Source organism: Sardina pilchardus, chromosome 5 (assembly GCF_963854185.1).
Source record: "Sardina pilchardus chromosome 5, fSarPil1.1, whole genome shotgun sequence".
Classification (NCBI taxonomy): domain Eukaryota; kingdom Metazoa; phylum Chordata; class Actinopteri; order Clupeiformes; family Clupeidae; genus Sardina; species Sardina pilchardus.
Window position 1 is genome coordinate 30239395 of NC_084998.1, and position 14466 is coordinate 30253860.

The following is a 14466-nucleotide window of genomic DNA, read 5'->3' on the forward strand; positions in this document are numbered from 1 at the left end:
GGCTTAGGGTGAACTTCAATTCTCAATAGTTAAGGCGCTCTATACAGTCTGCCCTATGACTATGCACTATGCACAGGCGCCACTGGGGTTTCAGCACCCAAGTGAAACTATTCAGATAATGGATCAGCTTGGCCTTTTGTGCATAAGCAAAGATGCTTGAAAAAAAGTTCTCAAACTGGCTGTACCTTGGATGTATACTGACTGGTGTGTATTATGTTTAAAGAAAAAAAATATATAGGTGAGTTCCGATTGATTTCTTTCAGACACTGTAGCCAGTTCTCTTTACAGGCCAACTCGGCTTGTTTGTGAAAGCGCATCTGAAGAAATATCTCGCAATAACACTGGTATGAAAGGTGGTCGTGTTGAATTGATGAATCTCTTGGACCTTCAAACTTTTGATATTGCAAGTGAATGGATGTAAATTGCTGAATAAAAATATGTTCATATTAATCTTCTGTTGCCTGACAAAATTGGTGTTTACTTGAAATACAAGGCCAAGTCAAAGATGAGGATATAGTCAATCAAATGCATTTTATTTATTAATGTGAAATATATCATATAGGAAAAAACACTTTGTACATGATCCAACTATACTGTGGGACATGGTAAGAAAATAGATGTATCTACTTCCCCCTTAACTCTTTGGTTCTTTTTAATATGTGAGTGCATGTTTATAGAAAAATAAATCACATCATCATCCGTGGGTCTTTACCATGTTTGCACATACTGCAAATTTTAAATACACAAAGTAGTCAGATTTGTTAGGAAAGTAGATTCCTTGAAGTCTCATTTCAAATGCTGATCAATGAGTAAAGTTGATCACAGATGAGAAATGAAGGTATAAATCAGGCAAGATGTGTAGGATCATTATGTCAGCTTGTCACAAAATACAATGAAGCATCATGGAAACCAAGAGAGGATAAAAAAAAAATGCTCAATAAAGAGAGCAAACAAAGCGCCATTCGTAGCCCATTCTTTGGGTCCCCAAACCAACCCTTTGCTCCATCCAGGTGTTAAGGTCCAAGAATGGACTTAAAAAAAAACACCTGCAGTAACTCCATGATGCTCTCCCCCCATTAAAAAAAACACACCCCTAAATGGTCTAGCCCAACTTGACCTGAAAGCTCCACTAACTGGTCTAGCCCAACATGATAACAAGCTCCCCTAAATGTTTTCCCATCACCTCATCTGCACCTGAGGATACATGAACAAAAAATAGTCATACAAACTGAATATCCCCTCACTGAAGTATTACTTAAAAGTAAGATCACAAAAAACTACAACACTACATTAAACAGTATTTTGAGAGGGGGATCAGAAAAGGATTTGCAATAATAAGATAAATGGGGAAGTTATGATATCACATTGGAGTGCACATTGCACTAAGACTGACTGACATCGACCATCCAGAGATACACACACAGCCCTTGAGTAACACTGGGGCAGGGTTACCCTTTGTGCACCGAGGAGTACCGCTGTCAAACAGCTGTTGCACATTCATGACACTGCCTAGTGCTCGACAACACTAGTCAAGTGATTTACACAATGAGGTGGCTTTTCTCATGTTCAACATCCCCTTTCCAACTCCATCCTCCCTTGCTTCCACGATCAGTATATTTGTAAGTAAGCTGAGGTGGCACCAGTTTTCCACTTGTGGACTTTGTCCGTGATGACCGTCCTGCAGAGGGGGCACGTCTTGTCCTGGTTCAACCACAAAGCAATGCACTCCTCGCAGAAGATATGCTTTGGGAGACATACAAAAATAACGTTTTCAGCCACAAGCATATCAATTACTATGGACAATTCTGCTAGTCATTGTGTGTGTGTGTGTGTGTGTGTGTGTGTGTGTGTGTGTGTGTGTGTGTGTGTGTGTGTGTGTGTGTGTTAAATGTTTATACCTGACACAGGAGGACTCGTGGCTCCCTGTACTCTGCCCGACATATAGGGCACACATCCCCTGCGTCAGCACACTGAGTCTTGGTGGCGGCAACGCCACTATTCTATAGAATAGACACAACAGTGTAAGCACCAGTGCTTAATTTGAGCCGGAACAAGCCGGAACAAGATCCGGAACCTCCGACGTTGGATCCGGCAGCTATTCAAGGCTTAATTTGAGATCCGGAACCTGGCCTTACTTTCCTTCTCAAACTATGTTGAAATCGCATCTTTCACAGCCCAATTTAACAATTTTCCCGGGGGGAAAACCCCCGGACCCCCGGGAAATGGAAGGGTCAGCCGAGGTATAGCCCCTTATCTTTTGAACACCTATAGCGACGCGCCTGGTGCTGTCGCATTTGTAGAACATTAGAATTTGTGGTTGCAAAGGACAGGCTATGAAACGTCTTGCCCTCAACCGTACACCGCCCTAATGACGTATTTAGCAGTCAAAATCCAAAACATGTATAGCAGGGAGAAATCGTTGGACATTCTTCATTATTTTGTTATTCAGCACCCCTGGTCAAAAAGAGGTTCCCGCGCGCCTGGTTCGTTCGGACCTTTTGACTGCGGTTAACACTGTCCCCATCTCAAGTGCATGAGCGGGGTTTTTCGCAGATTAACTTGATTTGCGCAGCAAATAGAGCATCTCTTTCCCCCTCTACCATCTCCTCAAAACTCTCTATTGGCCTTGTCGGCCCACTGCTTAAGCTACCCGGTTCAATCCCATTCCCTACGTGAAATCATGGATTGCCAAAGGACATATCTGCACGGGATCTGAGGAGTAGGGAAATAGAGGCAGGTGTCTATCTATGGATATATGGGCTGTTTTGGACAAATAAGATATATGTGTAAGTAAAATGAAGTCTTAATTATTCTCTGCTGGTACTCTCAATATATTGTGTTGCGTTAACGTGTGTTTGGAGAGTTAACGGGCGAACTTTGAGTGAGTAGCCTAGGCCTATTGTGTGCTTGTTTGGAGTTCATCCTTTTACTCTGAGCGTTGTCCGTTGTGGTTAAAATAACCTTGGCTAGCTTACTGTCTTGCAGTGTTGGCGAAATAAAGCCTTAAACATGCGAATCTGCACAGCTGTCTCCGCACTCGGTAAAATGGTTTAATTGTAGGCTAGTGCACACAGAATCCTTGTGCGTCGTGGTCCCGCGTACCCTTTATTTATTTATTTATTTATTTATTTATTCATTTTTGAGTCGCCGGATCCACCCATCATCTGCGTTCCGGCACCTCCCACTTTACAAATTAAGCACTGGTAAGCACCAAAGGAAGCAGGACAACACCACTATTCTATAGAATAGACACAACAGTGTAAGCACCAAAGGAAGCAGGACAACACCACTATTCTATAGAATAGACACAACAGTGTAAGCACCAAAGGAAGCAGGACATTGAAGATGGATAGTGCTGAACACCGCAAGACATTCAATATCACACAGACACTCCAGAGTGCAATGAAGGTGCTTACCTCATTGCTGAGAAAGATAGTGATTGTTTTCTGAAGAGAACCCCATTGTCCATAAAGTCCCAAAAGCTGGGAAAACAAAAATCATTTGATGAAGAGGTCCACATTGGGTAAATGCAGTCTGGCTGAAACCCACAACAGATTAAATGTATGACCAGAGTAACATGCTGAGGATATCTGTTGTTACCTTCAGTATGAGGTAGACCAAAGCGAGCAGGATACCCAGGGTCAGGCCAGTGCGACCATCCTCCTCCTGGTAGGTCACCAGGTAGCGAAACCAAGCTGGCAGGGGCACCAATGTCTGGTACACCTGCCCAACCTCCTCAGTCATCATAAACCATTTCCCCTGTAGGGAGCACAGTGACAGTTACATCGACAAATCATTACACTGCTAGTGTCACCATTTTCATATTATAGTACTGTTGACAATTCTGTTGTTTCTGGTTTTACTTTGTAGGACTTGTTAAGCATCCTTACCTGAGTCCTGTATGCAGCCACAGAGGTGGGGAGCAGGAGAATAAGGCACTTTAATCCCATGAAGAGGAACTTTGCAACAAAGTTGGTCACCCCGACAGCCCATAAGACTTCCCAGAAGCCCAAGGGCTCGATACTGGGGCTCATAAAAATGAGACTGTAGAAAAAAGGATATGACACAACATTTTATGACAACAAAAATGGGTCAACTCAACTATCCAATGTAAAAGGGACTCAAACTGCCAAGTGCCAACATTTGTACATTTATTCCTACCAGTAGTAAAGTGCATCGCTGAGGAAGGTGTAGTATAGTAGGAGTGTGGAAGAGAGCAGGAACAGCAAGAGCCAAACACACTGAAACTTTGAACGTCGATCCTAGAACACAATGTCAACAGCTGAAATTACTCAAATGTAAGCTACAAGTGATTAGGGCTTCTTCTGTCACAAAAATTTAGTAGACTTACCTGGAGAAACACTTGGGTCTGAATATTTGTGTTTACATACACAAAAGTTGTAAACAAGCCAACTCCAACGGCAAGCCCTAAAAGGCAACCAAAATACTGATTAGTCGAAGTGCTGAACCACGCCACTGTTCATAACTTAACATGTGTTCCACATCAGTGATCCCCATGAAAAGTAGACTACATACCCAATGCATGTTGAATTATAAGCTTAGCACAGAGGATGATTATGAACGGAAGACTTTTTTGAATCCAGCGAAAGAGGTAACGAAATTCAGAGAACGATGTGCTCGGCTCTCCATTCTCCAAGTCGGAATCGATAGATTCGTTCTCGGGTTCGGGTTGAGGATGGGGGCGGCTGTGTCCATGGGAATGCGAGTGACTGTGAGAACTTGCTCGGGCTCTGCGCGATGCATGTCTCCCGCTAGGTCCTGTCGATGATCCAGTCATGGAGACACGGACATCATCTGGTTCCGACGTGTTGAAAGAACCATCCGTGTTGGGTGTCCTCGGGAGTCGCTCTGGTTGCAGTGTTAGGGATAAGCCATTTCCTGAAGGAGTGTGTGTCTCTGATGAATTAGTCTGCATTACAATTGGAGATTCCCTCAGTTTCAACGCTCTTCGGTTCTCGTACGAATTTCTTCTGTGCGTAAAAGGAAATAAATATGGAATGTGACACAGAACAGGCCAAAGCCAAGTTAATCCATGATCCCATGAGATACCGTTTGCCTACGTCGTACATTGCTCGAAAATTAGTTGACATCTCCTAGCTGAAGTTAGTTGAATTTCTCATTTGACAGTTGCGGTGGAAATATTTAGCCTAATTACGTTACCCACTTGAAAACTGACTTGAAGCTAAACTTACTTGCAGGGTGTGAGTTTTGAGCAAGGAAGCAAATTACGTTTCACATTTAGCTAGAAGGATGCTAGCTAGCTATTTTCAGCTACAACGTTTGACAGTGTCATTTTCATACTGTGAACTAAATGTACATCAGCTATGAACATGGGCTGTTTCTGTGTAGTATGTTGGCTTTAACGTTCATTTGCACAGGAGGAGGTCAATATACCAGTCTAGGTTAGTGACCATTGATGCGCTATGCAGAAACAGTGACTAGCATGTAAGCTAACCTGCATACAATGTTGACCAATGCATTTTAGTCGAAAATACTACCTGTCATGCTGAGTCCGGAGTATCATGGTAAACCCGGGGTCTCCATTTAGCTAGCTAATAATCTAAGCAGTGCTAAAAATACAGAAAAATAAAAAAATAAAACAAACAAACGAGAAAAAGGAGGCAAGCTAGCTGGCTATGCCTGACCCATCTTTAATCAGAGTAAACATCCTGCTACTCGTGTGACGTTTCGTATACGTAAAAGGTCAAAGTTACAGGACCAAAGGAAAGCCACGTATGCCCACGAATTAATTTCATTCTAGGCCCGTGGATTTAATCTTAGAATTTAATTCACTCGCAAAGAGAATAATACATTTCAAAGATGATCTGGGCCTACTAAATTAACCGTTATTCAAAAATCCTAGCAACATGTCACAAGGCATTTCCTCAGAGATCATTTTTTCAAACAAGATTCCCTGAAAGAACTGTAGAAAAGCAGAAATAAAACCCCCAGCTAGCAACCAGCTTAATGCTCGTAGCTGGTTTTAGCTAGTTTTCTTCCAGCTCTTGCTGGTCTTTGCTGGTGTACACACTTAGCTAGGCCATCAGGTGGACATGCTGGCTTGACCATCTGAAGAAGCTGATCATGTGTGTCTAGCCTGGGATACAGCTGGTGTAAGCCAAACTTGCCCGCCCTGTGTATGCCTGTATACTGTCTGTGTATGTGTGTGTGTGTATGTGTATTACGTGCATCATGTACACTATATTGCCCAAAATATTTGGTCATTTGCTTTGACTTGCATATGAACTATACCAGCTTCAACTCTTTTGGGGAGACTTTCTACAAGATTTAGCAGTGTTTATGGGATTTTCCAACCATTCTTCCAGAAGTGTAATTTGTCAGGTCACACACTGATGTTGGACGAGGAGACTCTCAGTCTCCGCTTTGATTCATCCCAAAGGTGTTCTATTGGGTTGAGGTCAGGACTCACAGGACTGTGTAGGCCAGTCAAGTTTATCCACACCAAACTCTATCATCCTTGTCTGTGGACCTAAGGTCCGACCTTGCTTTGTGCGCTGGTACAGTCATGTTGCCTATAGGCTTAGGCTATAGTCTATTTAATGTGAACTGTTGATGCGAAATGTATGATTGTGTATGTACAGTATGTACATATATATATCAACTTTATTCAAGACACAAAGGTCCATAGACACAACACAGTACACATATGAATACATATAATATATAACAATACAAAACATTTAGGAATAAAGCATATGATGCATCATTTATACAACCTATACAGACAATGGGTCCAATGTTTCCAAAAGCAAGATGTGTACCTTGTGTCACTCTTAGAAACATCCACTATGGTAGACAGGTCATTTGCTCAACTTTTTGGGCCTAGTTTTCTGTCAAAGTTTTCTCAATGGATTCCTGGTCAGAACCCCTATTGAAACAGATTAAGACTTGGGGCATGTTAAATTTTGTCCAAAAATTCAAGATGGCCGCCGTATGGGCAATTCCATATCAGTTGGAACAGGTCCGACACCATGGTCCTCAGTTTTTTCTGATTTTTGGTCAAAATGTTCCTCCATGTCTCATTAGAGGAAAACCAAAATTTTAGCTTGGTATCTTGTTTAGTTTCTGAGATATGGCTCTTCAAATGTGGATAGACGTGTACTAAAAAAAGGCTGAAAATGCCTGTATTTAATGAGCACCACTTTTTTTAAACCCCTCTCCTGTCTTAAGCCTACCATGTTATTTTCTAAAGATTTGAACACTGGGGCAGTACCCTGTTTAGTTGTCCAATATCACAAAGGAATTATAGTCCTTCCCACCATTGAAGACTTATTCATCGAAACAAACCCATATTTTTTTAAAGCAATGAAAAACAAAAAAACTGTTTTTGTTCTCTTATGGTCATGAATGGATAGCACTCACATTTTTAAAACTTAACATATATATAGTCCATGAGTAAGAGAACATGTTGAAAAAAAATTGAGATGGTAAGTTTTCGTATTTCGAGGCTATGGGCCTTCAAAGATGGCCAAAATGGTGTTTTTTCCTAAAAATGCCAATTTCATTGCCTTTTTTCAAGGACAAGATGAAATGCAAATCCAACTGTTCTTTTCTCCTGCAATAGTATGCCACTTTGTAGACCATGTGAATGTGGTAGATCCGACCGGTCCATTTTAATATCCCCTCAGTACATGTCTGAAGTTAGAAAAAATGAAAAATTGTCTTGGCTGAAGGAGGTGTTGGTTCGATTTTTATGAACCTCTTAGAAGGACAATATGGGGTGTAAACCCTTTTTTTCTGTTTGAGGGATCGGAATGCCATCCTATAAACAGGATAAAAATGTTATATCCCATTTTTACTCTTTATTGACCCCTTAGAATATGTCCAAAAGTTGTCAAAAATGAAAAAGGAGACTAAATTGAGGGGCTTAAAATGGCCAAGTGGATCAAGTCACACAAGGCTAAAAATGTAATATAAGACAGATGAGATACTGAGGGAGAACACTGTGAAATGTATAACCCCTGTTACGATGGCCTTTGAACCCACTGTGTTAACTGAGATTAAGGGCTAAAAACCACCAACCACCGATCCGGTGGTCTCCAACTTTTTCATATCTCTTGATAGAAAATTTGAGACTTGAAACTCATACATGTTTTTCATCTCTTCAAAGCGGCTTTTTGAGACCATCCATGACTTCCTGTGATAACCGGAAGTTGGTTTAAAACAGGAAGTACACTTTAAAAAGGCTGTATCTCTGGAAAAAGAAAAGTGTTGAGGCCAAAATCATGTTTTGAGAGATTGTGTAGGAGTATGTTTCAGACCATTTGGAGTTGAGTGGTACCCACTTTGTATGACATAAAAAAATCGCCCTTAAGGTTTAACTTGACCAAAAAGTGTAGGCCTCAACTAGCCTGGAAAACCAGCGCCAACTGCTGGATGGCAAAATGTTTTGCCTGCATTTGGGTCTGGCCTCGGACCACTGTACATTTTGAAAACACTGCCCTGAATCTGGCAGATGGCAACTAAACCAATCACAACGCAGAGATGTGTTTTGAATCAACGTGGGCGGGGCAGAGGGCTCTGGGGCGGGGTTTTGAGGGAGCGTTGGCCTATAGGCACAGACACGGTTTGGGTCTGTCCGAGGCCAGACCCAAATGCAGGCAAAACATTTTGCTGTCCAGCAGTTGACGCTGGTTTTCCAGGCTAGTTGAGGCCTACACTTTTTGGTCAAGTTAAACCCTAAGGGCGATTTTTTTATGTCATACAAAGTGGGTACCACTCAACTCCAAATGGTCTGAAACATACTCCTACACAATCTCTCAAACCATGATTTTGGCCTCAACACTTTGGCCCAAGCAGCTTTTTGTTTTTTTTCCCCAGAGATACAGCCTTTTTAAAGTTTACTTCCTGTTTTAAACCAACTTCCGGTTATCACAGGAAGTCATGGATGGTCTCAAAAAAACACTTTGAAGAGATGAACAACATATGAGTTTTAAGTCTCTATAAATTTTCTATCAAGAGATATGAAAAAGTTGGAGACCACCGGATCGGTGGTTGGTGGTTTTTAGCCCTTAACCTCAGTTAGGGACACAGTGGGTTCAAAGGCCATCGTAACAGGGGTTATACATTTCACAGTGTTCTCCCTCAGTATCTCATCTGTCCTATATTACATTTTTAGCCTTGTGTGACTTGATCCACTTGGCCCCTCAATTTAGTCACCTTTTTCATTTTTGACAACTTTTGGACATATTCTAAGGGATCAATAAAGAGTAAAAATGGGATATAACATGTTTATCCTGTTTACAGGATGGCAATCTGATCCCTCAAACATAAAAATGGGGTTAAACCCCATAATGTCCTTCTAGGAGGTTCATAAAAATCAAACCAACACCTCCTTCAGCCAAGACAATTTTTAATTTTTTCTAACTTCAGACATGTACTGTGGGTATATTAAAATGGACAGGTCGGATCTACCACATTCACATGGTCTACAAAGTGGCATACTATTGCAGGAAAAAATAAATGTTGGATTTGCATTTCATCTTGCCCTTGAAAAAAGGCAAAGAAATTGGCATTTTTAGGAAAAAACACCATTTTGGCCATCTTTGAAGGCCCATAGCCTCGAAATACGAAAACTTACCATCTCAATTTTTTTTCAACATGTTCTCTTACTCATGGACTATATATATGTAAAAATGTGAGTGCTATCCATTCATGACCATAAGAGAACAAAAACAGGTTTTTTGTTTTTCATTGCTTTAAAAAAAAATATGGGTTTGTTTCTATGAATAAGTCTTCAATGGTGGGAAGGACTATAATTACAGTGCATGAAAATGCACTGTACTGTTCTTCCTAGGCTTTTTATTAAACTTCTTCTTCTAACGCTCGCAATTCAGCTTCAACCGTTTAACGTAGAAACTTCATTCAAACGTTGTTGCGTAGGTCTTGCTTATGCCATGTGTGCTTTGTATTTTTCAACTTTGTAACTTTTATACTTTTTGAACTATTAAATAAAAACTAGAAATGCAATTCCAAGGAATTACCAGTGCATGAAAATGCAAAAAAGATAGATAATGTAGATATGGTTACTAAGGTGTAGCTAGGGTAAACATGGTGGTTGCATGGTTTACAGAGAGTTGATAGTGTGAAGGTAGACAGTTTAAAGTTGAAACATTCCAGTTCTAACTGAACTAATGATTTCTATTCATGTTAAAATGTTGATTAGCTAACTTAGCTAATGATTTCTAGCAGTTGTGCTAAAAAATTTAATTATGCTAGCAATGCTAACTTTACTAACGATGCTAACCAGGTTGATTAGCTAACTTAACCGATGATTTCTAACAATAATGTTAAAAATGCTAACTATGCTAACAATGCTAGATTTGCTAACAATGCTAACCAGGTTGATTAGCTAACTTAGTTGATGATTTTTTGCAGTTATGCTAAAAATGCTAGCTATGCTAACAATGCTAACCTTGCCAACTAGATAACTTGCTAGTGAGGACATTTATTTTGAAACATTTGTTGCTAGGGTATCCATGGTGGCCACTATCAGGAAACAAGAAGTTACTGCAGTATAATCATGTTGGTTGCTATGGAAACGGTCATAAACGCTTAATTTGAATGATTGCTATTGCTAATGGTTGAACAGTTCAATAGTTGAGTAGTTTCAATGGTTAAATGATTTAATAGTGTATTATTGCAGTGAGGACCTTTATTTTGAAACAGTTGTGGACAGAGGAAGTAGTGAAACAGGATCTGTAGTCTTAATGAGATTGTATGCTTAAAGCCTGAGACAGAAGGTGCCTCTCATAGCGTTTACGCGTCCTCTCTCGCTCCTCACTGATCTACATAAAGAATGATGGAGCGGCAACAATGGGATAGTCTAGCCCTTCTTCTATCTTTCTTTATGTAGATCATTGAGGATCGAGGAGCGAGGGAGGACATATAAACGCTGCTTGAGAGGGACCCACAGTAAATACTTTAAAAGTTGTATGTAGATAGTCTAATTAATGTTGATAGACAGAATGTTTAATGGATGTTGATAGGCAGATTGTTTAATAGATATTGATTGACAGTTTAATGGGTGGATGAGTGAATGGTCTGAAGAAGATGAATGGATAGAAGGTTGGATGGAATGTGCCTTATATTCTTGTTAAGAGAGACACTGATACAGCTCTCTGAGAGTAGTTGACACAGGTGTAATCAATTTAACTGGCTAGTCTTAAGAGAGCCAGAGTACTCTTAAAGCCTGAGACAGAGTAAATAATTTAAAAGTTGAATGTAGATAGTCTAATTAATGTTGATAGACAGAGAGTTTAATGGATGTTGATAGACAGATTGTTTAATAGATGTTGATAGACAGTTTAATGGGTGGATGAGTGAATGGTCTGAAGAAGATGAATGGATAGAATGTTGGATGGAATGTGCCTTATATTCTTGTAGAATGGAGAGACACAGCTCTCTACTGAGAGTAGTGGATACAGATACAGGTGTAATCAATTTAACTGGCTAGTCTTAAGAGAGCCAGCCTGAGACAGAGTAGATTGTTTAAAAGTTTAATGTAGAGCGTCTAATTGATGTTGATAGGCAGACTGTTTAGAATGGGTGGATGAGTGAATGGTTTGAAGAAGATGAATGGATATAAAGTTGGATGGAATTAGGAGGACTTATTTTGATACTGTTGTGCGCAGAGGATACAGGGGAACAGAATATGTAGTCTTCAGAGAGGAGCCTGAGAGAAACTGACAGTTGGTGCCCAGGTGGCCGGCCACCTGGCCTAAGATTCTAATTGCTGCCGTGATGTCATAATGAGCAATGTTAAGTCTATGGGGGAAATTGTAATAGTTTTTAACTAATAGTTTAAAAAGTATTAAAGTTACAAAGTTGAAAAATATAAAGCAGGCATGGCATAAGCAAGACCTACGCAACAACGTTTGAATTAAGTTTCTACGTTAAACGGTTGAAGCTGAATTGGCTGCGTTAGAAGAAGAAGTTTAATAATAACTAGAAATGTAATTCCAAGGAATTACCAGTGCATGAAAATGCAAAAATGTATAGATAATGTAGATATGGCTACTAAGGTGTAGCTAGGGTAAACATGGTGGTTGCGTAGTTTACAGAGAGTTGATAGTGTGAGGGTAGACAGTTTAAAGATGAAACATTCCAGTTCTAACTTAACTAATGATTTCTATTCATGTTAAAATGTTGATTAGCTAACTTAGCTAATGATTTCTAGCAGTTACGCTAAAAATGCTTATTATGCTAGCAATGCTAACTTTATTAACAATGCTAACCAGGTTGATTAGCTAACTTAACCGATGATTTCTAGCAGTAATGCTAAAAATGCTAACTATGCTAAATTCGCTAACAATGCTAACCAGGTTGATTAGCTAACTTAGTTGATGATTTTTTGCAGTTATGCTAAAAATGCTAACTATGCTAACAATGCTAACTATGCTAACCATGCTAACTTGCTAGTGAGGACTTTTATTTTGAAACATTTGTTGCTAGGGTATCCATGGTGGCCACTATCAGGAAACAAGAAGTTACTGCAGTATAATCATGTTGGTTGCTATGGAAACGGTCATAAACACTTAATTTTAATGGTTGCTATGTTGGTTGCTAGGTACATGGAGGTTTCATGTAGTTGACTGGAGGCATAGTGGATGATAACTGACAGTTGGAATGGTTGAACAGTTCAATAGTTGAGTAGTTTCAGTGGTTAAATGATTTAATAATGTATTATTGCAGTGAGGACCTTTATTTTGAAACAGTTGTGGACAGAGGAAGTAGTGAAACAGGATCTGTAGTCTTAATGAGATTGTATGCCTATAGCCTGAGACAGAAGGTGCCTCTCATATAGCGTTTACGCGTCCTCTCTCGCTCCTCACTGATCTACATAAAGAATGATGGAGCGGCAACAATGGGATAGTCTAGCCCTTCTTCTATCTTTCTTTATGTAGATCATTGAGGATCGAGGAGCGAGGGAGGACATATAAACGCTGCTTGAGAGGGACCCACAGTAAATACTTTAAAAGTTGTATGTAGATAGTCTAATTAATGTTGATAGACAGAATGTTTAATGGATGTTGATAGGCAGATTGTTTAATAGATATTGATTGACAGTTTAATGGGTGGATGAGTGAATGGTCTGAAGAAGATGAATGGATAGAAGGTTGGATGGAATGTGCCTTATATTCTTGTTAAGAGAGACACTGATACAGCTCTCTGAGAGTAGTTGATACAGGTATCATCAATTTAACTGGCTAGTCTGAGACAGAGTAAATAATTTAAAAGTTGAATGTAGATACTGTAGTCTAATTAATGTTGATAGACAGAGAGTTTAATGGATGTTGATAGACAGATTGTTTAATAGATGTTGATAGACAGTTTAATGGGTGGATGAGTGAATGGTCTGAAGAAGATGAATGGATAGAATGTTGGATGGAATGTGCCTTATATTCTTGTAGAATGGAGAGACACAGCTCTCTACTGAGAGTAGTGGATACAGATACAGGTGTAATCAATTTAACTGGCTAGTCTTAAGAGAGCCAGCCTGAGACAGAGTAGATTGTTTAAAAGTTGAATGTAGAGCGTCTTATTGATGTTGATAGGCAGACTGTTTAGAATGGGTGGATGAGTGAATGGTTTGAAGAAGATGAATGGATATAAAGTTGGATGGAATTAGGAGAACTTATTTTGATACTGTTGTGCGCAGAGGATACAGGGGAACAGAATATGTAGTCTTCAGAGAGATTGTATGGTTAAAGCCAGAGAAACTGACAGTTGGTGCCCAGGTGGCCGGCCACCTGGCCTAAGATTCTAATTGCTGCCGTGATGTCACAATGAGCAATGTTAAGTCTATGGGGAAATAGCTCAATGTTAAATCTATGGGGAAATCGTTTTTTAATTCATAGTTTAAAAAGTATAAAAGTTACAAAGTTGAAAAATACAAAGCACACATGGCATGAGCAAGACCTACGCAACAACGTTTGAATGAAGTTTCTACGTTAAACGGTTGAAGCTGAATTGCGAGCGTTAGAAGAAGAAGAGGAATAAGAAGCCTAGGAAGAACAGTACAGTGCATTTTCATGCACTGTAATAAGAAGAAGAAGCCTAGGAAGAACAGTACAGTGCATTTTCATGCACTGTAATTATTTGAGTAAACCGGATGCCTTGACATTTGAGTTTGGCAACTCATTTAATTTGAGTGTAAATAAGTCATTCAACTGGAGTTATTAGTATATTGTACAGTATGTATTGCATTTTGTGTTGGGATAACTTAAAGGAGTCAAGTAAACTACACTAATTTTATTCACCTAATAACAACTTGAGTGAATTGTCATGACAAGTAAGAACTAGAAATGCAATTCCAAGGAATTACCAGTGCATGAAAATGCAAAAATAGATGGATAATGTAGATATGGTTGCTAAGGTGTAGCTAGGGTAAACATGGTGGTTGCATAGTTTACAGAGAGTTGA

At 39.7% G+C, this 14466-nt stretch overlaps 1 protein-coding gene across 2 annotated transcripts; it reads right to left on the reverse strand.

Annotated features, from left to right (window-relative positions):
• Positions 1-508: 508 nt before the first annotated feature.
• Positions 509-5688, reverse strand: rnft1 (ring finger protein, transmembrane 1). 2 transcript variants are annotated; one of them, XM_062537213.1, is made up of 9 exons: positions 5520-5688; positions 4537-4988; positions 4352-4428; positions 4162-4262; positions 3891-4044; positions 3601-3759; positions 3417-3482; positions 1899-2000; positions 509-1743 (listed from the first exon to the last, which is right to left on the reverse strand). In XM_062537213.1, exons 1-9 carry the CDS (start codon positions 5543-5545, stop codon positions 1609-1611), a joined length of 1272 nt encoding a protein of 423 aa, XP_062393197.1. In that variant the 5' UTR covers positions 5546-5688; the 3' UTR covers positions 509-1608. The 2 variants fall into 2 exon arrangements, with proteins under 2 accessions (XP_062393197.1, XP_062393196.1); XM_062537212.1 differs by having other exon boundaries at positions 4537-4991.
• Positions 5689-14466: the final 8778 nt, after the last annotated feature.

Coding starts and splice junctions, on each gene's coding strand:
- rnft1 (XM_062537212.1), bottom strand. CDS start 5,545: ATGATACTCCGGACTCAGCATGACAG. Junction 4,992..5,519: donor CTCCGGACTCAGCATGACAG/GTAGTATTTTCG, acceptor TTTTACGCACAG/AAGAAATTCGTACGAGAACC. Junction 4,045..4,161: donor AGCGATGCACTTTACTACTG/GTAGGAATAAAT, acceptor TTTTTTCTACAG/TCTCATTTTTATGAGCCCCA.